Genomic DNA, 24795 nt, shown 5'->3' on the forward strand with positions numbered 1-24795 from the left:
ATCTAAGATACAGATAGTTAACTAATAAAGGAAAAAAACATGACAAATGGACTGGTTCTTCTATAGCACTGTATTCATCCCCATGGTGACTATTTGTAAACTGCAGATTGATTTTGTGTTTTGGAATGATCGAGTCATCTCAAATTGTAGTGTTTCATTTTTTTTAACCTAGTGAAACTTTAGTCAGACTGACACTAAGTATGAAGTATGAAGCAATGCCAATAGACTACCTTGTGGTTATTTGGGATGTTAAAAATGGCACAAACAATATGACTAAGAGATAAGCATGCAAAAACTGTGAAGACAGGATGCAGCAGTTTAAAACTGCAGTTCCACATTTAACCCTCATGAAAGGTTCATTGTAACAGACCTGTTTCCTGTTTAGTGTGTTGTCAAAATCAGTCTGTGCTGAAAGAAAGCTGTTCCTCTTCCCTACTGTATTGGATGGCTTCTTACACGATCCAGGCCGACAACTTCCTCCCAAGGAAACATCACAGAGTTAGCAGCCGGCCAACAAGAGCAGCTGACTGCTTTCAGTAAAGTTATGACCTAATGGACTGGTGATTAGTAAGAGCCCAGTCAGCTGATTGAAAAAGGAAGAAAAAAAAAGAAATCCAAATCCTCGGGTGCAATGCACCAGATTATTGTGCAAAAATGGTGCCATTTGTTTTTAATAGTAGAAGGATGAATCTATAGCTTCCTCCCCAATGGGAAGATATCTACTGTAATAGTTTGAATTGTGTGTGTTATTGCTGCAGCCAACTAATATGGGTATTATACTATTTCCACTGTAGGATTTAAAGCTTTATTGTGGCTTTTATTAATATTACGCTTTAAAATCAACAAATTGAATTTGCATTTCATTCCAGAGAAAGACAGAACTGCTGCAGAGGAGAGGCCTGTGGAGGGAGGCTTGCAGCCAAGCCCAGAGCCATCTCCTGATGATCTCTCTAGCCCCAATCCCGATCAGGCTGCCCCCCTGCTGCAGGCCCAGCAGAGGCCCCCATCCCAAGCTGAAAAAGAGGAGCTCCAGTCTGAATCTGCGGGTGGGATAGAGAAAACTGATACAGAAACAATTGAAACTGAACCTGTGAAAGAAGGGATAGACATTAAGGGATCTTTGACAGGGATTAACAAAGAGCAGTCGGAGCAGGAAAGGACAGCAGAGAAAGAGTCAGAGCAAGACAGAATAGAGGAAAAAGACTCTGAGGATAAAGAGACTGCAGACAGAGAAATAGCCGATGAAGGTTTCCCTTCTTCCAAGGGAAGTGAAGATGAGAGTGAGGAGGAGAGTGAGGGGCATAAACAGGCCTCAGATGCCAACAACAACTCACTGGAGACTCCCCATGAGGACCAGGAGCATGTCATTGAAATCCCAGAACCTCCTACACAGGTAGACCTCATAAAAGAGTAAGAAGACATGTTTGATCAATTTGAATTTGAAGGGCCGGGTTTATTACGAGTATTTTTCTTTATGAGTAGGCTGTGGAGGAGACATACTGTTCTGATGAGATTGAAGTGGTTCTGGTAGACAACTCTGGCCCCGGACCTGTGCCAGCTCACTTGGACGACAGCGACACAGTCAAGATCATCATCACTATGAGCTGTGATCCTCAGACTGCTGCTCAGTTGGAAGAGAGCGTCAAGCAGAGCCTTTTGGAGAATGCACAGGTCAGAATCAATTACTCAGTTACTTTTAAACACATAATGTTTGTGTCTTGGTGTTGTCCCTATTTACATAGCTTTTAAAATGTTAAAATGATCTCATTCCACTACCCAACTGTAGTTGCATCACGGTGACTTCATCATTTTAAATGTCACAGGCACACAGGTCATTGAAAACCAGCAATATTTTTAACCTGTAGAAACCTTGGCATCTCTCCTAAGTGTTAAAATACATTTTTGGTCAGCTGAAGAGAACTGTAATAACAAATGTTGTCAGTTGACAACATTTTTAAGGGAAATATCATTGCTGAACCTGGATTTGACCAACCCTAGATCATAACACAGCCCCCATCATCACTTCATCCACCTCTTCTTACCCTGATGCACCCAGTCAGGGTCACATTTTTATGCTCCCTAGCAAACTGAAACCTTTCTTTCTGACTAGCCTCTCTGATAAGTGGTTTCTTTAAAGCTCCACAGCTATGTAGTCCCAATCCCTAAGTTATCTTTGTGTGGAAATGCTCTTACTTTCACGGTTAAACTAACCCTGAGTGCTGCTGTTGATTTTTTTCACAATGTGATTTCACTAAACTTTGAAGTGATCTCTGTTCATCATTGAAGATGTTTTTCCAACATATTTCTTTCCAGAAGATCATGGTTCACTGCTTTGCTCCCAGGTTTTACTAATGTGTTGGACAGCTCTTAACCCAGTTTTAGTAGTCTAAGTAATTTCCTTAGTGGATTGTTTTAAACCAATCTCCTGATGACCAAAGATAGCAGTAAACAGTATAAAAGCTCATTTTTTCCCAGCGAAATCAGACCTTTATTCAAATTTGATTCAGCATCTAAATGTCTTTTTGTGTTTTCATTGTATTTCTTTATTATTTTATCTACTTTGAAATTGTGTACCTTTACTATTTGTTTGGTTCTTAGCTGCTGTATGAAACTCAAAGTGCAAAAGAATTTGACAGTGTTTGTTAGGTAGACATATTTCTAAGTCTCCAAATATATGCAGAAGATCAGATTTTGTATTCTGTGTGTGTTATAGTGTTCAGTTTGTCGGCTGTTAAATGCCGGTTGATTTATGTCAGAGGTGTTGTTACGTTCGAGGGAAAGTACAAGTGACATGTCTCTGTGTACCCCGCAAGGCTCAGAAGGATGCAGGAGAAAGTCACATCAAAATCCCTGTCATCACCTTCGACTCCCCCGAGGAGGAGAAGCAGGACTCGGAAGAGGGAGAGGAAGTGATCTGCTCAGAGGACGACCCCACCCCGAAACAGCACATGACTACAAGCCAAAGTGAAGAGTTCCACTTATGCAGAGAAACCACCAGCTCTGAGTCCACCATGCTCGAGTGCGCAGATCCAGAGCAGAAACGTCTTAGTCTGCAAATCACCGCTGACAGCACACCTAGTCCACAGCTGACAAATGATAACAGCTCGTCGGGTATCGACGTCCACTCCCACCCAGATGACACGGACTCTCTGGAAGCAAACGTGGACTCACAAGGGTTCCTGCGCCTGCCCCAAACTCTGGGTCGCTACGGACCTGGTGGGAGGACTCACATCCGAGGGCTGAGCATGGACAGCGGGAAAGATGCAGTTCTGCTTTCAGGCCGCTCACACAACACGGTATGTTGATAGATTTGCCCCTTTGTATTTCTGTGTCCATTTGAGAAATGACCGCCCAAAAAACTCACAAATATTTCTCATTGTCTGTCAGGCTACCATGACCAGTTCCAAATCAGACCTGGAGGCAAAGGAGGGCCAGATTCCCAATGAATCAAACTTCTTGGAGTTTGTTTCCTTGTTGGGATCCCTGAGTACCAGAGGGGGAGGTGGCAGTACACAAGAAGAGGAGAAGCCAGAGCACAAAGAGGAAGTTGAAGCTACAGACGAAGGTAAAGAAAGATAAGATAAGATAAGATAACTCTTTATTGTCATTGCACAGTCATACATTGTACAGTAGTACAATGAAATTGGAAAACTGTCCTACGTCGGCACTGCATATAACACAACACGACACGAAATGACACATCACAACGCAACAAACAACACAACACAGTATATTAACTTAGTATAAAAAAGAAGAATAAGTGTATGTGTATTGCACACTGTTATTATTGCACATTAATTATTATTGCACCTTGTTATAAATATAAATATTATTATTGTTATTATTTTAAACATTGTTACCTCCCCCCTAAAAACGTCCAGGGAGGTAGGCAGTCAGGTCAGCTATTTACATTGATCAGGGCTATTGCCCTGTTGTAAAAGCTGTCCTTGAGTCTATTTGTTCGGGACCTCAGCAGCCTGAACCTCCTGCCAGACGGCAGCAGCTTAAACACCCGGTGTCCTGGGTGTGTGCAGTCCCGTAGGATGCTGCGTGCCCTCTTGAGACAGCGAGTGCTGTACAGGTCCTTCAGGGAGGGAAGAGGATGTCCAATGATTTTTTGGGCCATATTGATGACCCTCTGGAGTGCCTTTCTCTGTGCTGTGGTGCAGCTGGAGAACCACACACCGATGCAATATGTCAGCACACTTTCAATGGAGCAGCGGTAGAAGACGGTCAGCAGCTCCTTCTTCAGGTCCATTTTTCTGAGGATTCTCAGAAAGTGGAGACGCTGTTGGGCCTTCTTTAAGACCGCAGAGGTGTTAGAGCTCCATTGGAGGTCTGTGTCTATGTGCACACCCAGAAACTTGAAACTGGACACCCTTTCCACGCACTCCCCGTTGATGCTGACAGGCTGCAGCTCGGACTTCCTCCTTCTGAAGTCAACTACCAGTTCTTTTGTCTTGGTGGTATTGAGGTCCAGGTTGTTATCTACACACCAATCTGACAGCCTCTGAACTTCAGCTCTGTACGCAGTCTCATCTCCCCCTGAGATGAGCCCCACCACGGTGGTATCATCTGCAAACTTGATGACTGTGTTGTCTGGGTGGGAACTAACATAGTCATGTGTGTACAGAGTGTACAGTAGGGGACTCAGTACACAGCCTTGTGGAGAGCCGGTGTTGAGGCTGAGGGCTGAGGAAAGATGAGGCCCCACTCTAACTCTCTGTACACGGTCTGAGAGGAAGTCTCTGATCCAGCGGCAGGTGGTAGAAGGAAGTCCAATTTCCAGCAGTTTAACTATTAGTCTGTCCGGGAGTATCATATTGAAAGCAGAGCTAAAGTCAACAAAGAGCAGCCTGGCGTAACGGCCCTGCACTTCCAGGTGAGAGATGGTGGTGTGATAGATAGATAGATAGATAGATAGATAGATAGATAGATAGATAGATAGATAGATAGAAGAAAAAGGTTGGAAAAGTGCATTTGATTAAAATGATTTCCTTTAATCCATGTACAGAAAATCAAAGTGCAACTTCGAAACAAGATGAAACAGTAACCGATAGCAACACTGACAACAAACCAGAGAGACCCAAACCACCCACCAGTCTGCCTACCAACACACTACAGGCTATACCACCTACACAGATCCCAATAGTCTCTCCTGACAGGTAAGCGTTCCATTAACTTCTCACATGTTTCAGCTGATTTCACACACACAGATATAAGCACATGTTTACAGCACTTATATAATCTATTAACATCCAGGATCTCTGGCTGATTCTGTTTCTTGTCTGCAGTCCACAGACAGACAGAGAAAAGGATCCGGATTACGATTCCCTTCCTTCGCAAACGTCTCAATCTGAGAGCTCCATGCTGCAGGTCATCTGCAGACCAGAGGCTACCAACAAAGAAGAGGCCTACACCTTTCATACTGTACACCGTAAGTAGCTAGTCTTGTCCAGCGTTTAGACTGCCTTATCTTTTTGTTACTTCTTAGAAATTTCATGTGTTTCATGCAGGAGACAATTGAATTGCCTGTAGTCACAATCAACAACCATGTGCTGTTAATATCCTCAGTCAGTATCTGGGGGGGTCTAATAATATTATGATTTTCTGTGCAAATACATTGTGTGTGTGGGAAGCATTGCCAGCAGCTTCCCACACACACAATGATAGCAGCTTGTAGATTATATGACAATTTCCTGGAATGGCTCCAAGATTTTCAGCCCTTCAGTCTCAGATGGCTGCAATGCTAAACAAATCCAAGCTATTATTATCAAAATAGAGCGTGTCTGACTAGTTCAATGTGTCTGTTTGTGTCACCAGGAGACAGGCCTCGTAAGCTGTATGCAGAGAGAGCTCTCAATCTGCCGCTAGGAGCAGAGCTCATTACCGGCAACATGTGGTACTGTTGTTATATCTTCATTCCACCCTCCACCCGTCCCCCTCTTCATCTGCCTGCAACAAGTTGTCTGTTATAAATAATTTTTATTTTTCTGTTGTTTTTTCCCTTCTTTCTCTACCTGCATGCTGTCTGTAACTGCTCCCATGAGCTTTTCTAAACATCATCTTATGTCAGTGCCCGTTTCCATCCTCTGCTAAACCGTAATCTCTGCCTGTATAATCAAGTATATTCCACATACTCACATCAACTTCCACTGTGTGTGTCTTCAGTGACCTGCTGTCGACTTCCTCCAACTCAGAGTGTCAGGACGGCCTTGCGGGCGGTCACAGTGACTGCCCTTTCCAGCGACGCATCATCCCTGCACACAGGCTTCGGCCACGAAGAACGCACCCCGAGATCTTCCAGGTGTCTGTCTCCTTTTTGTGTATATATATATATATATATATATATATATATATATATATATATATATATAATATAATATAATATAATATAATATAATATATATATATATATATATATATATATATATATATATATATATGTATGTTATATATATATATATATATATATATATATATATATATATATATATATATATATAATATAATATAATATAATATAATATATATATATATATATATATATATATATATATATATATATATATGTATGTTATATATATATATATATATATATATATATATATATATATGCTTTGCAACCCAGTAACATCAAATTTATAATAAATCTGATATGAAAATAATCTCAAGAAATGTTGTAAAGGGAGTCAACAAGAAGCCTGACAATAAACAAGGTTACAAAAGGGGTTTGTAAATGTTTTATAAGGAACCCAAATGATGTGAGATTGACAACACATCTGCTTCCTTCTTTAAAAAAAACTCCTGAGGTACTTTAACCAGGTGATGAAATGAATCCATTGATAAATTTATCAGGTTTTTTTTGTATCCAAGTACTTAATTTACAGTAACTCTTAATATAACACACCATATCTGTCTGCCTGTTTCTCTATAAACTCCTCCTATACCATAGCAGTCGAGCAGCCACAGTTAGCGCACAGTCACAACTTAAATCCTTCATATTTATGTTAACTATTGGGATGTCATCACGTTGCTTAGCAACCACCTACCAGCAGGCTAAAATGACCCATTTGTAACATTTATGCACATATAAAAGCATAATTGTAATTACATGACAATAGCATCTAATTTAGCAGATATTGAATTGAATATGCAACCAGTTTTGATGTCTCCAAATTCAGATTTTTATTACCACATTAGACATTTTAACTTATGAAGTCAAGTGTCGTGTATTTACGGACTACATCAAAAGTTTAATGTTGGATGAGTAGCTTTTTTCCAGCATGTAATTGTATGCCTTCTTGTCACGTACGTTATTTACATGCATAGATAACCCATAATAGATGTAAATGTGCAACCATTATGAAAGTTATGAAGTCCCCTGTTACTCCACGGGTGTATATACAATTGAACAAACACACCAGTTTTTCATTACACTTCATGCGTACACTCATTTTTAGAAAATGGATGGTTGACGTGATCCCTTAATCATACATACATCTAAATTAAGTTTGTTGTACATAAACATAAACAGTCCCATATTTATATGCTATTTGTCTCTACTGTTGTTACACTTTTCTCAGTGTGGTTACTAGTAATAGCAATTCATCCATTTTCTTAACTGTTTATTCAGGTAGGATTGCTCGTGCCATCCTCAACTTAGGAGGAGCCTGTCAGCTGTAATAGAGTGAGCAGCGGTTACACCCTGGACAGGTTGCTAGGCAGCATATATTTTAAAATATATATATTCTATATGCACATTAGAATGGCCCACTTAACTTAGCTAAATCCAATTAATGTCTTGTCTCTGTCAGGCTGTTGTAGTAGCAAGAAGGTCAATCCTGAATCAGTCTTTATTGCATCTGGACCCAGACAAGCAAGAGTGACATAAGCTGTCTGGATCAGTTATTGAAGCTGAAACATCAAATTACGATTTGCGAATGAATCGGTACTGCACCTCATTTTCAGAGATCTGGTTATAAAAAGACTGCATTTTGAATTATGCGGGATCATGTAGGTTTCAAACAGCAGACTGTTTTTGTTTTCTGTATTATTGCACTGAAATTTCAGTCGGTGTAAGCTGCTTATGTCCGTGTGCATGTGTGTGTGTATGTGTCAGGAAGAGGATTCTTTGGATGACTCATCAGAGACGTCCACTCAGGAGAAGCCGGCCAGGAAAATTTATTACAAACTCAAACTGTTTCCTGGGAAGTGGATCAACATTTTATATGACCGACTCACACTGCTCGCCCTTTTGGACAGGTAACACACAAAACCTGCTGTAAGATCTTCCAGCTGTTCACACTTTGAAAATAAAATCTAGTTTACATACAAAATTTTAGAGATGAGTTTTTGTATGTCACGTTAGTATTTATATCTCCTGTATCCTTCACTGTGTGGTGAAGAACATTGTTCAGCATCAGGTCTCTCTTTGAGTCACTTCTTTTCTTTGCACTCTTCCTTCCTAATAAGGTATTAGAGGCTCTGCTGTGACCTGTCTCTGCCTTTTGCATGTGCTGCTTTTTTTTATAATAGAAACCAGGATGTTCTGGAGAATCTAGTTGCAGTCTTCATGGCCTTCCTGGTTTCCTTTCTGGGTTTTGTGCTTCTCAACCATGGGTGCTTCAAAGACTTCTGGATCTTCCAGTTCTGTCTGGTCATTGCCAGCTGCCACTATTCATTACTGAAGGTAAAAAAGTCTTCAGTCCAGGATAAAGATGCTGTATATCAAACTGAGGACAAAATCCAACATGATGTAATTGCCACATTAATAGGTACAGCTTGTGCTGCGTTTAAGGAATAAAGTGTGAGGTCAAAATATTAGCCATGGGCACTAAATATAGACAAAAAGTAAAACTGACCTCAGACTTGCCAGTTCCTGTTTACTCCCACTCACTTCCTCTCTGCTGAAATGCAGCAAAGCCTGCACACTAATTTAGTCAGTCACTGCTTTATAGACCCTCCAGCCTCCAGAGAGAATATTTAGTCAAATATAATGAAATATGATATATACAGAAACAAGGAAATGATGACCTACCTCAGACACTAAACTCCCACTATGTTATGCTGCATATTTTCTCATCCATGAATCGCCCTCTCATTATGGTGGAGAGATTTGTATGTCCTGGTGATCCCTGGAGTTATGTGCTATATAGGATCTCCAAAGGCAAACAGGCCCTGAGTGAATGGCCAGATTAACTGTGATTCATAGGATCTCAACTTCCTCCAACTAAATGAAAGTAAAACCGAAGTCCTCTTATGTGCCCCAGATAGACATATACCCAGTATAATAAATGCTCTTGGTCCTCTTTCAACGTTTGTAAAACCATCTGTCAGGAACTTAGGGATTATCCTTGATCCTGCTCTTACGTTAGATAGTCATGTTAAATCTCTTGTTCGGTCTTGCTTTTATCATTTAAGAAATATTTCTAAATTGAGATCTATTATATCCTATACCGAACTGGAGATTGTTATTCATGCTTTTATCTCTTCACGACTGGACTATTGCAATTCCCTGTTTACTTGTTTAAATAAAGGTTCTTTGGAGCGTCTGCAGATCGTTCAGAATGCTGCAGCAAGACTTTTGACGAAAGCTTCTAAATTTTCACATATAACACCGTTGCTCATGCAGTTACATTGGCTTCCTGTTGAATTTAGAGTCCAGTTTAAGATTTTGGTTTTAACTTTCAAGGCTCTTCAACAACAAGCACCACCATATATCATTGAACTTTTAAAGCCCTATGCCCCTAGTAGGTCTCTGAGGTCGAGTAGTCAGGGCCTACTTGTCATTCAGTATACGAGACTGAAAACTAGGGGTGATAGAGCTTTTGCTACTGTGGCCGCCAGACTGTGGAATTCCCTTCCTCAGGATTTACGATCCGCCGATTCATTGATTACTTTTAAAAAACAGCTAAAAACACATCTTTTTAAAACTGCCTTTTGCTAACTTTGTTTGTATTTTGTCTTTTTAATCTGTTATATCTTGTAAAGCACTTTGTGATCTCTATCTAGAAATGTGCTATATAAATAAAATTTTACTTACTTACTTACTTACTCTATAGAAAAAAACAACACTGGGCTATGTTAACTTTCCTGGATTGGGGATACTAGGAACCAGGTCTGCTGGAGGAGCTCATCAGTGAGTGTCTGGTGGCCAGGGCCTACCCAGGTGGCTCATTCTGGCCTATGGTCCAGCCCTCCTGTTGGTCAGGTGGTAGTCAAAAGCAGAGGCTTTGGTGTTCTGCTGCTTGGTGACTGAATAAATGTGCTTCCACCAAAGAGTGGCTGGGCTCAGCCTTAGAGACAGGGTAAGGAGTTTGGTTATTTGGAAGGGACTAGGAGTAGAGCCACTACTTCTCCACATCAAAAGGAGCCAGTTGAGGTGGCTCAGGCATCTGACATGGATACAGTCTAAGTGAGATGTTCCAGGCATGTCCCCCCCTGCAGGAGATTTCGGGGCAAACACAGGACACGCTGGAGAGATTACATCTCCAAGCTGGCTTTGGAATTCCTTGCTGTCCCCCCAGAAAAGCTAGAGGAGTTGGTTAGTGAGAGGAAGATCTGGGGGTAAAAGTAAAGTAAAAGTAAAATGTATTTATTGAGGCAAGAAAGCAGTCATAAAGTGCCTTTCAGACTATCGGTAAAAAAGACAGCTAATGTGAGGTCAGAATGAGCACACATGAACCAAATAAAACAACAGAGAACACAAAAACATGACCCGAACATGAAGAGAGAGTGTTAAGCTATTCCACAGTTTTGGTGCTAAGATTTGAAATGCATAATCCTCCTTAGTTTTCAGACTAGTATGTGGGATCACAAGAAAACCTCTATCCGAGGACCTAAGGATCCAGCATTGTGAATAGGGGTGGAGTAATTTGATGATATAGTTGGGGGCTTCACCCAAGGCCATACAAGTAAGAACCAAGGTTTGTAACTGAAACCTAAGCCTGACTGGAAGCCACTGCAGGTGCTTTAACAATGGGCTGATATGATCAAAATTTGTGCGTGTGAGTTAAAAGCTTTGCAGCCGCATTTTGGAAAGATTGAAGGAAATTGGTAAATGCTTTAGACAGATAAGAAAATAGTGAATTACAATAATTTAAGTAGGAGGAGATGAAGACATGAACAGCCATCTCCAGTTCAACAGCAGTCAAGGATTGATCTGAAGTGAAGTCGAGGTTCTAAATCGTAGCTTTTACAGTGGATACTTACACAGATAACCCAATGACGCAGATAAGCAGCAGAAAATGGATGAATGGGTAGATGAAAGGATTGGTGGATGGATGTTGTCAGACTAAAGTTGGTATTATTGCTGCTGTTTTCAAACTGGCTTTTATGGGTTTGTTTTGCAGAGTGTTCAACCAGATGCAGCTTCACCAACTCATGTAAGTTTGTTTCTTTGTTACTGAAAAAAATACTGAAAAGATTGTATAATAATCACTAATAATTTGGAAACACGTGCATCCTTGTTGTGTGTGCGTGTGACTGCTCTTCCTCTTCAGTGTGGCAGTTTTTGATATATGATGTTATGAATTTCAAAACAGTTCCTTTTTTCCATGTGAATAATTTTGCTGAGCTTTGACTGGTGAACATGCAGAGTGGCTACAGAGGATCTGCCTTATTTGACGCTATGGTAGTTGTGTCATATTACTGTGAAAACACAGGAAGGTGTTTTGGTGTAGGTGTTATCTTACTGTGATGGAAATCAGGGTAAACCCCTACAGGTGGCATCCCTCTATGTCTCCAGGGTCACAACCAACTGGTGGCCTACAGCCGAGCGGCCTACTTCTGCATTTTCTGTGCTCTGATCTGGGTGCTGGAGCAGCTGCTGAGGAGGAAGGATCTGCCGGTCTCCAGCCTTTATGGAGTCACCATCGTCTGCTATGATGTTCTGCGCTTCTTACGAGACCTCCTAGTGGGTAGGGATAAATGCAACAGGAGAAAACATGCAGATGCAGTTGCTTGCAGTATGCTAACAGTATTTCTTTCCTTTGATAAATACATAAAAATGTCTTTTGTTTTATGCATTACACAGGTTTTACCTACTGCTTCCCAATCACCTTCCTGGTGGGCCTTTTCCCTCAGATCAACACCTTTACCATCTACCTGCTGGAGCAGATTGACATGCACTTTTTTGGAGGAACAGGTTTCTAATCTCTTGATTTTAGCATTGCTCGTGTTAGCTAATTCAGATCCTAGTTCCTATTTTCACTATAAACTGTAACTTTTGGTTGTTTATTCATAAACATACATACAAAGACAGAACAGATTTTCAGGGCCATCGAGTAAAAAGTATCTTCTGAGTTAGTTTGTTGCCATTTTAAACCACTGTATGTATTTTTAACCTTTCTAACTTGTGTGTCTCAGCTGCCACCAGTCTCATCTCTGCAGTGTACAGCATCTTGCGTAGTCTGGTTGCTCTGTCTCTGCTTTACGGTTTCTGCTTCGGCGCTCTCAAGGTAGGAAACAGAGGAAGAGCACTTAGAGGATGTAACATTACTTATCTTCTTCTTTCGTACTTTTTTCCTTTCCTGTTGAACTAATGCTGTGTTCACCTAAATGGTTAAAGGAGTAGAGGGAAGCATGTAGTACAGGTACAGGAATTTTTAAAATAATCTTCAGTTAAACAAAGTGTCACGGTCTGCAAGGGAGGGCAGACTGTGTGTGGAAGTGTGAGGACCCAGGTGCAAACACAGTGGAGGAGACAGCACTGAACTTGAAACGAAAAGCGAGCCTTTATTTTTGCTGGATTAAAGGTGGCAAACAAAGCAGAAAGCACAGACGCAGAAATAAACTAGACGCTGACTAGATACACAGACGACGCGACAATGAACGAGGACTTAAATACACACACGAGGTGATCATGAGAAGTGGAGACACATGAGGACACAGCTGACACACATGAACCTGATGACGGGACAGGGGAGGTGAAACTAAATACAATGAACAAAGAACACCAGACTCTTTCAAAATAAAACAGGAAAAAAGATGAGACAGACATGACAATATGAATGGTAAGTGAGACCAAAACACAGAGTGAAAACACAAGGGGAATCTACAAAACAATGAACTATAACAGCAATCTAGGCAAAATAGAAATAACTGGATAAGCTAAGCTAGAACATAAATGAATAACAAAATACAGTGAAACTCAAAACACTGGGTTGCATGACCCAAGACTGTGACACACAGGTGTTGCTAGTCAAGCACATGTCACACACACTCACAACTCACATTGCTGTGTGTGTGTGTTTGTTGGTGTTTATAGGAACCATGGGATGAGCAGCACACCCCAGCCCTGTTCTCTGGTTTTTGTGGCCTTTTAGTGGTGCTTTCCTATCACCTCAGCCGACAAAGCAGTGACCCTTCTGTACTTCTGTAAGTATCACGCGATGTGTGTGTGTGTGTGTGTGTGCGTGGGTGTGTGTTTGCTTGCGAGCAGCCTCTTGTTCTTTATTTAAAAAAAGCTGAAAAAGCTGAAATCATTGACACAAGGAACTGGAAGCAGATGGTTGATAACTCCGATGAAACATGCTGATACTACTTATACTATTTAAAAAACTGTCACTGACTCACTTTATTTGTATTCTTCAGAAGTTTTATTTGAAGCTGTTAAAAAGCTTCATAAATAAATTCTGTTATTATTAGCTGCCTATTATCATCGGTCATTACTAATCTAAACGTGTAAAATACTTATTCTCAGATCTCTAATCAAGTCAAAGATAATGCCTGCGCTTGTGGAGAGTGACGAAGAGGAAGAGGATGATACAAACATCAAAGATCCTCTACCTGAGAAACTGCAGAATTCCATGGTAACAATATTTATCTTCATATTAGTGGAAGATGGTGAGGTTCAGGTTATTATCAGCCCCAGGATTACAGGCCTGTCCCTGTTAGCTCAGGTTAATCTGGGATAATAATTATCAGAAAATCAATCCTCATTATCTCTGTGCATCTCTGAATTTATACAGCGTGAGCAGGCATAAACTGCATAAAGGTGAGATGATGAATCAGTGTTTGCTGGCAATCACTATGTGTGATTAAAGGGAATTATGCATCAGAGAACGCAAACCTCCCGTCGCCTTTTACAGCATTAATGGAGATTCTAAAGCTTAACTCTTCCTGTGCTCCTGTGCCTTTGATCTCCAAAAACTGGCGGCTCAGCGCAGATAGTCAGGAATAATCGCACACCTAAATGAGCTGGATATGCGTTTTCATGTGGATTATGAATGACTGCAGCTGTCCCTCACTTTTGTGCTCTGCAGAAAGAAATTCTGCTGTCGGACATCATTGTGTGCTCCGTTGCCTACATCCTAACCTTCGCCATCACCGCGAGTACCGTGTTTCTGTCTCTCAAGGTGGCTCAACTTGTTTTCTGCTTTTTACACTGCCTTCTACATTTGATCTTTACTTCTGGCACAATAATTTCATCTTATGTCTCTTTTATTATATACCCATGTGTGCAGCCCTTTGTGACCATAGTGCTGTATGCTCTGGCGGGGACTGTGGGGTTTGTAACCCACTACCTGATCCCCCAGCTCAGGAAGCATCACCCTTGGTTGTGGATCTCCCACCCAGTCCTCAAGACCAAGGAGTACTACCAGTTTGAACCCAGAGGTCAGTATCCCTACTGCATGTAGTTAATAATGAAGTATGTGCGTGCAAATAGCAAAACCATACAGTTAGCGTAACAGCAATCAGTCACTCGGTTATAAAAGTGCACAATCACTGTGTGCAGCATGGTCCCGCTACCTAATTAATGCAAGTACATGGGATAAATATACCGCTAAAATAATATCACAACCACATTAAAAAACATTAGCTAAGTGGAAATCTGATGGGCCCAAGAGTAAAGGCTTGTAATGAATTAAATAAAGGCAGGTTTTCAGTCTCTTCAAAAAGAATCATGTAATGGGAAGCCACTCTGGAGATAAGAGCACTTTAGGGAAGTATATCAGCATTGGGAGAGTGAAGAGGGCCTGCTGGTCTATACACAATTAGCTCAGATAAGTAAGGTGGTGCAAGTCCAGGCATGGCTTGAGCAGGCCAAAAGGAAAGGGAAAAAAAGAAACTTTGTTTAAAAATCAAAAGCAGATGACACTTTTTAGAATATTTTTGAGACGGGTGTAAAAAACTCTGCCATATCAAACATGGAGCTACTCGCTGTGATGACCTCTGCTGAATAAGAAAGCAGACAAAGGTAGCTTTTTGGTATTGTTTCGTGTTTTTTATTCTTTATTTTCAGTCAGTAGTTTGTGTTTACAAGAGAAATAACAGATCCAGTACTATGTCATATCGTTTGCTATACATGGGTTTTAAATGATGGCTCCTTGAGGCAACTGTTGTTATGATTTGGCACTATATGAATTAATTGAATTGAATTTATGGAGGGAATAAATGAAATGGTCTGCACTGCTACACCCTGCCTGCTTATACACAGTCACGCTGATTTTTCACGATGGTGGTGAAACCTAAAGTATGGCTGTGTCTGTTGGTTAGCCCACACTGAAACATCTACATAACTACTGTATTGCTTTGCCGTTATGTTTTTGTGAAATGAGCCGGGGTGGATGGATTTTGCTGTAGCGCCACCAGCGGGTCAGACTCTAAACTTAAAATGTGTCCCCGCTAACTGTGCTCTGGAATCTTGTGATTTCTGCTCCGTTCATGGGTTTTTCAATTTTGTCATGTGTTGCAGAGGACGCGGTGCTTATGTGGTTTGAGCGCCTGTACGTGGGACTGCTGTGCTTTGAGAAATACGTGGTGTACCCCGCCATTGTGCTGAGCGCGCTCACTAATGATGGCTTTGCTCTCAGTCACCGCAAGAAGCTGGGAATCCAGTAAGTGGACCACAGAAAACATACAGCATCACATTTAAGATTCCACATTCTGGATTTTAATTATCATTATTTTCTAGTGTAACCTATGTTTTTGTAGCTACAGTTTACAGAGGTCACACGCAGGCATTCACCAAGTTGCTGTTTAGAAAAGAGCACAGCTTTTAGGAGTCACTGAATGCATGTGTATTATTGTGACCGGTTCAAAACATGGCTTTGCAGAACAGGCAGACAGTCGGCTGCAGATTTTTCAAATATAATAATAATATAATAATATAATATAATAATAATTTTCCTTTTGCTTATTAAAAGTCCAGTGGAATTTGAAAAATGGCAACAAATAATATTTGTTTGACAATTCCACCTAATTAAAATTGCAGATAGGAGACCAAGTAGCAGCCATAAAACAATGAATGACTGACACTGATGTTATTGAAGCTAATCTAATAATTCTCAATTGTGACTCTACAAAATGTGATGATACTCGCAGTAGTAGTAGTTGGTTTATTCAGTGGATGTGCCGAATGTGTTTTTATTACAATTATAGACCGGATCCAGAAGTATGCACTGGGAAGGTTAAGATTTCATCTTAACCAGGTAACTTCAGGGTTAACCCTGGGTTTGCTGGACTACAAAGGTGGTGGTTCACTTCTTACTGACCATGGTATATTGCCATGGTAACTTATGCTCCGAACCTAACCTCCTACTGACCAATTAATTCTCTGAAAAATCACATCAACTTTCGTGGGAGACCCCTTGGGATAGTAGGCGGGTCTAAAGTTTTAGTGTCTGATGCCTTTATGTTTCCGTGATGAGCTGCAATTATAAATCTAGATTCTTAGATGGAACTTGATTTTTTTCCCCTGTTGGCTGCAAACAGTTTTATAGGAATTTTATTGCTGTATGAGAATTAATTTACAGTCCAAATTGAAAGGACAAGGTCAAAACAACATCTTAACGATATAGCTGTAACAGTGAAAACTCTGTTAACTTACACATTCACCATTTTGGCTTGTGAACAGAATGGAAGCTTCTAGCTTAACTTCACCTAATTCCAAGGTGCATAGAGAAAAACAAATGCCTAAAGAAGTCACGTCTCCAGCGTCACTTGTATAAAGAACAGCATTTTGGCCTGTGCCCTTCATCCGGGTCAACATGCTGAAATGCATTGATCAGGTTTCCTCCATTCTGTTTTCAAGCATCACATTTTTCTGAGACACACTCATCATGGAACAACAGCATCACACCAACACCACCCAGTCCCTGACTACAAGCACTGATGATGGAGCTTCTGCTTTCTGTGGTTTTAAGAGTTACTAAGGACCACGGCACTCTTTGAACATGATGTCCACTATGAGACCTACAGAAGTTATTTATCTTCACACTTCATCACAGCCTTAAATAGTGTTCGTAAACGATAGCCATCGCCACACAATATCTCACTGAAGGTAAAAGCAAACATTTTTAAGAAGATCCTCTTGCATCTTGACACTTGACGAAGGAGTATACAAAGGGTTAACCCTATCCTTGGAGCAAAGATGGCCAAGGTTCAGCATTTACTTTATTTATACGGTAGATCTTTGATTGATCAGATTCTGCCAACATCAATCCTTTTATGTGACGTCCTGGGTTAACTGGTAAAATTTACAGTCAGCTTGGTGCGACTGCTTATCCACTTAGATAATGAAAAGATAGTACAGAGCCCATTAAGGAGGGGGATTTAATCGTTTTTTTGTGCCCTTGTTTGTGCTTTCTTCAGCTGTGATGTTCTCCTGACGACAGTCGCTGGACTGAAACTCCTGCGCTCATCCTTCTGCAACCCCAGCTTCCAGTTTCTCACTCTGCTCTTTACACTCATTTTCTTTCACTTCGATTGTCCACGTGCCTCTGAGAGCTTCCTGCTGGACTTCTTCATCATGTCCATTGTGTTCCACAAGGTAAAAGAGCCACCGATGATTTCTGGAGGACCACATGAGAGAATGCAGGAGGTTATCTTACACGTATACAATACTTAGTGGGTATAGAAATAAGCACACATTTGTGATAAGCAGAAACAAGGTCACAAAGAAACTGTTATACACAACAGCTGAGACTTGAATGCTAACTGCTAATTTACTCATCAATTTTGCAAAGGGTAGTTACTCATAACAGAGAGTGCTAGTCATGCTCTGGTAAAGTCTGAGAAAATACAATAATCAAAATTAAATCTGCTGACAAACCTTTTGAAAGTGATTCTCAAAAATATAATAAAAATAGTAACTTCAAGCTGATTGAGAGCAACAAAAACATGTTTTTATTTGCGATTGAAAGGTGTGTTTTTGTGTGTTTCTATGTGCAGCCATTGACAGAAACCAAAGAAAGTGTGACTGAAATATGAAACCTTCAACAGACTTCCCTTTTGTGTTCTGTTAATATGTGCCTGTCGTGAACCTTGCAGAATAATTAGAGCGTATATGAAGCTAGGCAGTTAAATAAGGCTGTCGCTACTGTGCGGCTCTCAGAGGATTGACTGTGTGCTTCCCTTTCTGTCCAGATGCGCGAGCTGCTGCTGAAACTCCATTTCATCCTGGTTTACATCGCTCCCTGGCAGATCGCCTGGGGCAGCGCTTTTCATGCCTTTGCTCAGCCATTTGCTGTGCCTCGTATCCTTTCTCTAAGACCTGCAAGTGTGTGAAAGTGTATCAGTGCCTGTTTTTTCTTTCCTTGACTGGCGTGTGTGTGCGTCTAGACTCAGCCATGCTGCTGCTCCAGACTCTGCTCACCACAGTTTTCTACACTCCACTCGCCCCCTTCCTGGGCAGTGCCATCTTCATTTCCTCTTATCCGAGGCCCATTAAGTTCTGGGAGAGAAACTACAAGTAAGGGCCTGATGAGGAAATTAAGTGAATGTGCCGTCAGTCTCTCAAATGGTCCAGATTAAGGAATTCTTGAAAATTAAAGAACAGGTCATTATTAGTGTAGCTCATGAAAATAAATAATATGTTTAGCTTTTACTAAAATAGCCTTTTTTTCCTCTGTGCTGCAGAGCTGTCGTTTCTAATTAAAACAAACTAATGAGGTAGACTTGTATTCTGTTGCATGGTCCTTTTTTTTACACGTTTGAATTGCACAGTCCAGCTGCAAATGTGGCTAAAAATAGTCCTCATCAGTTAGAGTCATTTTAATTAAAAACTACAATACCCAGCTGTGTTAAAAAAATGATTTGCAGTTGTGAAAAAACAATTTTTCACATGTCTATGCAATTTTTTTGAAAAGCTTATTGTACCTCAGGGTTCAGTAGCTTATAGTACCACCTTTAGCAGCAATAACTTGAGGTATTTTCTGTATGACTTTGTCAGTCTTTCACGTTGCTGTGGAGGAATTTTGGCCCACTCTGTTAAAGTGCCCCCACAGCATTTCACTTTGGAACGCTACAGCACATGGCCTCACATTTGACTCCACAATACTTTGATATATAGAGGAGCACATGATCAACTCAGTGACTACAAGGTGTCCAGGCCCTATAGCTCATGTAGAAGTTGTCTTTGATTAGGCTTTTACGTGGTTAAATGGGCTTACGTGGTAGGATAAATACTGAGTCGTGACTTCCTTCTCCAGTTTGTAATTTGCACATCTGTTTTTTTATTTACTGAAGAAGCAATCAATCTTTGTCTTTTGAACTGAGCTCCCCTTCTGTCTCACACTTAGCTGCTTACACAATAAAGTGTCTTTGTTCCCTCTTACTTATTGATGTGAGAGACTGCACGCATTCAGCACCCTGAGAGCACGCCAGAAATACTCCCAGAGCTTTCATGTGCAAGCTTACCCCACGACTATATTTAGGTGACACTGTCAGTGTTAGACCTGAAACCTTGAAATCACTGACAGCATCACCTCAGCTGGAGTCAGTTGAAATAGGAAGTGTTTGCTCAAGTTGTCACAGTGAAGCTCAGATGAGCAGCAATGCAACATGACACAGAAAGTATAGCAGAACAGTCACAGCAGAGCAGGAATAAAGTGAAATAAAAGCATACAGTAGTTTTATAGTGAGACACTTCATACGGGATTGCATGATATATTTTATCAGCTTTTAACCTGATGTATAAGCACATACAGGAAAAACATTTGGTCAGTGTTGCACAGATATGCTTCTTTGTGTGTTCCTTGCAGCACAAAACGTATTGATAACTCCAACAGCAGGCTGGTGTCCCAGGTGGACAAGGAGACAGGTGAGCTTTAACTGGACTATCAAATCAGTTTAATTTATTTCATTCCCCCAACACAAAGAGCATCTTGTATTTTAGTATCAGATAAGGCAGCAAGCACATTTGATCTGTTTTTCTGGCTCTTCTTTTGCAGGTTGCGACGATAACAACCTAAACTCCATCTTTTATGAGTACCTGACTCGATCACTGCAGCATTCGCTTTGTGGTGATCTCATGCTGGGCCGATGGGGCAACTATAGCGCTGGGGACTGTTTCATCCTGGCTTCTGACTACCTCAACGCCCTGGTCCACCTCATAGAGATTGGCAATGGTTTGGTCACCTTCCAGCTGAGGGGTTTAGAGTTCAGAGGTAAAGTACAGCCATCCCATCGCGTCCATGGCAAAGGTATCTTATTGCTTTACTTATGACTCCATGTCTCTATCCCAGGGACGTACTGTCAGCAGCGCGAGGTGGAGGCCATCACAGAGGGCGTGGAGGAAGATGACGCATGCTGCTGCTGTGAGCCGGGCCACTTGCCTCACATGCTGTCATGCAACGCTGCTTTCAACCTGCGCTGGCTGGCTTGGGAAGTGATGGCCACCAAGTACCTGCTGGAGGGTTACAGCATCAGTGAGAACAATGCTGCCACCATGCTGCAAGTGTACGATCTTCGAAAGCTGCTCATCACCTACTACCTGAAGGTACATTTACACTCCAACCTGAAGCTTCCAGATTCACAGAGTATGTGCGTTTACAGGGCATCAAAACATTTCAAACTATATTGCTAAAAAAGTGTTTGCTCGCTTGCATTCACACGCACACGAACTTGAATGACATCCTGTTCTTAATCCAAAGGGTTTAATATGGTGTTGGCCCGCTCTTTGCAGCTGAAACAGCTTCAACTCTTCTGAGAAGGCTTTCCACAAGATTTCGGAGTGTGTTTATGGGAATTTTTGAACATTCTTCAAATTCAAATTCAAATTCAAATTTTATTTGTCACGTACACAGTCATACACAGTACGATATGTAGTGAAATGCTTGGACAACTGCTCGTGACCTAAAGAAAACAAAAAAAGGAAAAGGCTATGAATAAGATAGGAAATAAATATGAAAAATTAAAAAGGGTAAATTTAACTAGGAAGGAATAAAATATAAATTAAGGTTAAAAATGAAATAACTGTACAACACAAATTAGAATGAAGGGTAAATTTAACTGGGAAGAATAAGATAAAGATAAATATATAAATTAAAGTTGAAAATAAAATAACTGTACAACAAAATACACAATACACAATATAGAACTATATAAGAATGTATGAAGAAATCTAAATATAAATAAATATATACACAATAACAGCAGCTGTACAAGTATTAACCGGAAATGAAGAATATAGTGACCAGTGTTGTGCAAAAACAAAGTCCAGAAAGTCCAGTGTGTGTGTAAGAACTGTATGTGTGGGTCAGTACTGTGTGGTGGTGTGATTGAGAGACCGTATCGCCTGCGGGAAGAAGCTCCTCCTCAGTCTCTCTGTGTTGGTCTTCAGGGAGCGGAATCGCTTTCCTGACCTCAACAGAGAGAACAGTCTGTTGTTGGGATGGCTGAGGTCCTTCACGATCTTCCTGGCCTTGGTCCAGCACCGCCTGCTGTAGATTGAGTGCAGGTCAGGGAGCTCGGAGCGGATGGTGCGCTCAGCTGACCGCACAACCCTCTGTAGAGCTCGTCTGTCCTGCATGGTGCTGTTCCCGAACCAGGTTAAGATGTTTCCCGCCAGGATGCTCTCTATGGTGCACGAGTAAAAGTTCCTGAGCACCTTGGAGGGCAGTTGGAAGTCTCTCAAGCGTCTGAGGTGGTAGAGACGCTGTCGGGCCTTTTTCACCACGGTGTTGATGTGACAGGACCATGACAGGTCCTGCGTGATGTGAACTCCGAGGTATTTGAAGCTGTCCACTCTCTCCACTGGGCACTCGTTGATGACGGGGGTCTGGTAGTTCCTCTCCTGCTTAGTGCTGAAGTCCACTATCAGCTCCTTTGTCTTACTGACGTTTAGAAGGAGGTTGTTCCTCTGGCACCAGTTCTCCAGATTCCTAATCTCCTTCAGGTAGGCCGTCTCGTTGTTATCAGAGATCAGGCCCACAAATATGCTTCTTCCAGAAGCATATTTGTGAGGTTAGACACTGATGATGGACAAAAAGGCTCTGCTCGCTGACAGCAACATGTGACTGACCCCAGAGAAACCTGCAGTCACTGTTCTTACGTGGGAATTTGCTTTCCACTTAAGATCAGATTTTGTCATGTCAAATAAATTCAAATTAATCTCTGCTATTAAAGGGAACCCTGCACGGTTTAATAATGCATTCACCCCTGATGCATTCAGTCAGCCTCACTTCAGAGGCAGGCTGAAAATTGAACATTCAGCTCGTCTCAAAAGGCTCTTAAAGAGTTGCCTGCACAAAGGTTAAGCAGTTTAAATGACAAATTAATTAGCATCTTATGCATTAATCACCATTACAAATAGCAGCATGGCAATAAAGGACTCTAGACATCCTAAGCAATGCAGTACGTACAAGAGCACGTCTTCCTTTTGAGTGAGTATTAAGTTTTTACTTACTGACCCATTCTTTCTCAATCTCCTTTTCAGAGTATCATCTACTACTTGGTCCACTCTCCCAAACTGTCTACATGGCTCAAGGATGCCACCATTCAGGAGGCGCTGCAGTCCTACACCAAGTGGCACCACATTGAGCGCGACCCTCAGGTCTTTAGCGTGAAGATCGATGAGGACTATGTGCATTGCCTGCAGGGGGTGACGCGTGCCAGCTTCTGCAACGTTTACCTGGAGTGGATCCAGCACTGTGCTGGGAAAATGGAGACGGTACGTCCCTTTAACACTGTTCTATTAAACATCGTCTTGCGAGTTTCAGTTTACACTCTGCTGCAACTTAATGTGGTTATAGTCACGAGCCCAAATGCTTAAAATGCTGAAAGAAGAAGAAAAACTAGAATATATTTCAGATTTGAGAAGCTGGAAACAGTAATGTTTTACGTCTCCTTTAAGGAATTTTGTTTATTGTCATTCTGCTTTTACTTGTTTAGAAATCTGACATGAGTAAGAAAGAAAGCAAGAGTTGCACAGTGAAAATAAACTGCTGCAAATTGCCATATAGCACTCATAATGCTTGAATCTGTACTTACTTTTATCTCTGGCCCATATGCCATTGCCTTCATCCGTGTGTTTGTGCTTATATCCAGCCTGTGGACAGCGATGAAGACTCTCCTCTGGTCACTCTGTCTTATGCTCTCTCCGTCCTGGGGAGGAGATCCCTTGGCACTGCGTCACACAACATGTCCAACAGGTAAGCCTGTCTGACTCAAAAACAGCACACATACACTGCCTGGCCACAAAAATGGTCACCACCTGGATTTAACAAAGCGAACACATAAAAGCCCTCTGTTGCATAATTACTGCATTAATCAATATGTTTCAGCTGGCAGAGAAGACTTCATGCAGCAGTCTGACTCTCCCATCATCAATGAAAGAATTTGACTAAATAAATAAATAAATCCAACTGTGGTCAGAAATAAATGCTGTGACAGTTATAGGCTATCAAAGCTGAAGGCAGTCCAGTGAAATATTAGAGTGCGTGACTGGTTTGGCTGGCCTGCAAATCCCTCTGTGAAGTGAGCTGTGTGGAAATATTATTAAGGTCTTTATACAGCATAGGCTTATGCTCATCACTTTGAGCAAATATTTGGTAGCCCATTAGTCTTTCATAGAACTCGGTGTGAGCAAAGTGTTTATTTGTGCCTCCATTAGCTGAAGTTACACAAGAAAGGCAGAGGTGCCGTCATGTAACAGTAAGACGGTTACAGCTGCTTAATGTGCTTCAGTTGTAAACATGTAGAAATGTTTGACTGTGTTTAAAATCTATTCAGGTGTGACTTTTCTATGGGAATATAATGAATTTTTAGTTGGTTTATTTGCTACTATGTGTCATTTCTTTAGCTGAAGGGTGTTTTAGGACACTGGAAAAGCACCGTCAACAGTGATGTTGTGGTAATTGTTAACAAATACTTTAACCTCCTAGGACCTGGTGTCCACATATGTGGACATCACATTTTGGGATGTCTAGACCACAATACTTAATTTTTCTCTACAAGGGCCTGATATCCACTTACGAGGACATTATACTGCCACTGTTCTATCAAAATTTGAAACAAATGTCCTCATATGTGGATCTCATTTTTCTCAAAAACAAAAATTAGGTAAAAAAACAATCTGGTAATTCTTTGCTTTCACATTCATCAGGTCCTAATCAACCCAAATAGCAAAGAAAAATATAAAATGCATGCCATGAAAGAGTTCGGGTCTTAGGAGGTGAAATCATTCATTCCCTCAGCTATTAGATTACTTGCAGGGATCATTTAGATGAGTTTTTTCCGTGACTGTTCATTTTTAGGCATTTGTTCTTCTTTGTCTATTTATTTATTTTTAATACATTTATTTATTCTTTAAGAATCTGTTTTGCTTTGACCTCATTCTTTGCTGATCTCTACCTTGACAATGTGTATATACTATAGATTGTGTGTTTGACCATATATGTAGGTTTTGTGGGTAAGTTGCAAACAAGTTGCCCTTTCGGGACTGATAAAGTTATCTGAATCTGAATCTAAATTTAAAACCCTGTGTGTTGTTAGAGTGTCGACCTCTTCAGTCTGCTTCCTCTCCTTTGTGCACTTTGGCAGTAGATAAACTTGTTCCATTAAAATAAA

At 41.0% G+C, this 24795-nt stretch overlaps 1 protein-coding gene across 1 annotated transcript in view; it reads left to right on the forward strand.

Moving 5' to 3' along the window:
• The window catches only part of pcnx2 (pecanex 2), a 39781-nt gene that overhangs the window by 4465 nt on the left and 10521 nt on the right, over window positions 1-24795 (forward strand). Inside the window, exons 5-31 of the mRNA XM_085296464.1 lie at window positions 870-1393; window positions 1483-1671; window positions 2814-3296; window positions 3388-3565; window positions 5015-5165; window positions 5295-5437; window positions 5824-5902; window positions 6172-6307; window positions 8123-8265; window positions 8539-8692; window positions 11355-11387; window positions 11750-11921; window positions 12038-12148; window positions 12370-12461; window positions 13271-13380; window positions 13706-13814; window positions 14268-14360; window positions 14469-14619; window positions 15701-15842; window positions 17599-17776; window positions 18373-18481; window positions 18568-18697; window positions 19989-20047; window positions 20178-20393; window positions 20472-20725; window positions 22664-22897; window positions 23275-23378. Of these exons, the coding sequence (XP_085152590.1) occupies window positions 870-1393; window positions 1483-1671; window positions 2814-3296; window positions 3388-3565; window positions 5015-5165; window positions 5295-5437; window positions 5824-5902; window positions 6172-6307; window positions 8123-8265; window positions 8539-8692; window positions 11355-11387; window positions 11750-11921; window positions 12038-12148; window positions 12370-12461; window positions 13271-13380; window positions 13706-13814; window positions 14268-14360; window positions 14469-14619; window positions 15701-15842; window positions 17599-17776; window positions 18373-18481; window positions 18568-18697; window positions 19989-20047; window positions 20178-20393; window positions 20472-20725; window positions 22664-22897; window positions 23275-23378 (4477 nt within the window). The remainder of the gene's footprint in view (window positions 1-869; window positions 1394-1482; window positions 1672-2813; window positions 3297-3387; window positions 3566-5014; window positions 5166-5294; window positions 5438-5823; window positions 5903-6171; window positions 6308-8122; window positions 8266-8538; window positions 8693-11354; window positions 11388-11749; window positions 11922-12037; window positions 12149-12369; window positions 12462-13270; window positions 13381-13705; window positions 13815-14267; window positions 14361-14468; window positions 14620-15700; window positions 15843-17598; window positions 17777-18372; window positions 18482-18567; window positions 18698-19988; window positions 20048-20177; window positions 20394-20471; window positions 20726-22663; window positions 22898-23274; window positions 23379-24795) is intronic.

This window comes from Mchenga conophoros, linkage group LG13 (assembly GCF_057382185.1).
Source record: "Mchenga conophoros isolate Kocher_MC1m ecotype Shallow Benthic linkage group LG13, M_conophoros_male_GT1.1, whole genome shotgun sequence".
In the NCBI taxonomy this organism is placed as follows: Eukaryota; Metazoa; Chordata; class Actinopteri; order Cichliformes; family Cichlidae; genus Mchenga; species Mchenga conophoros.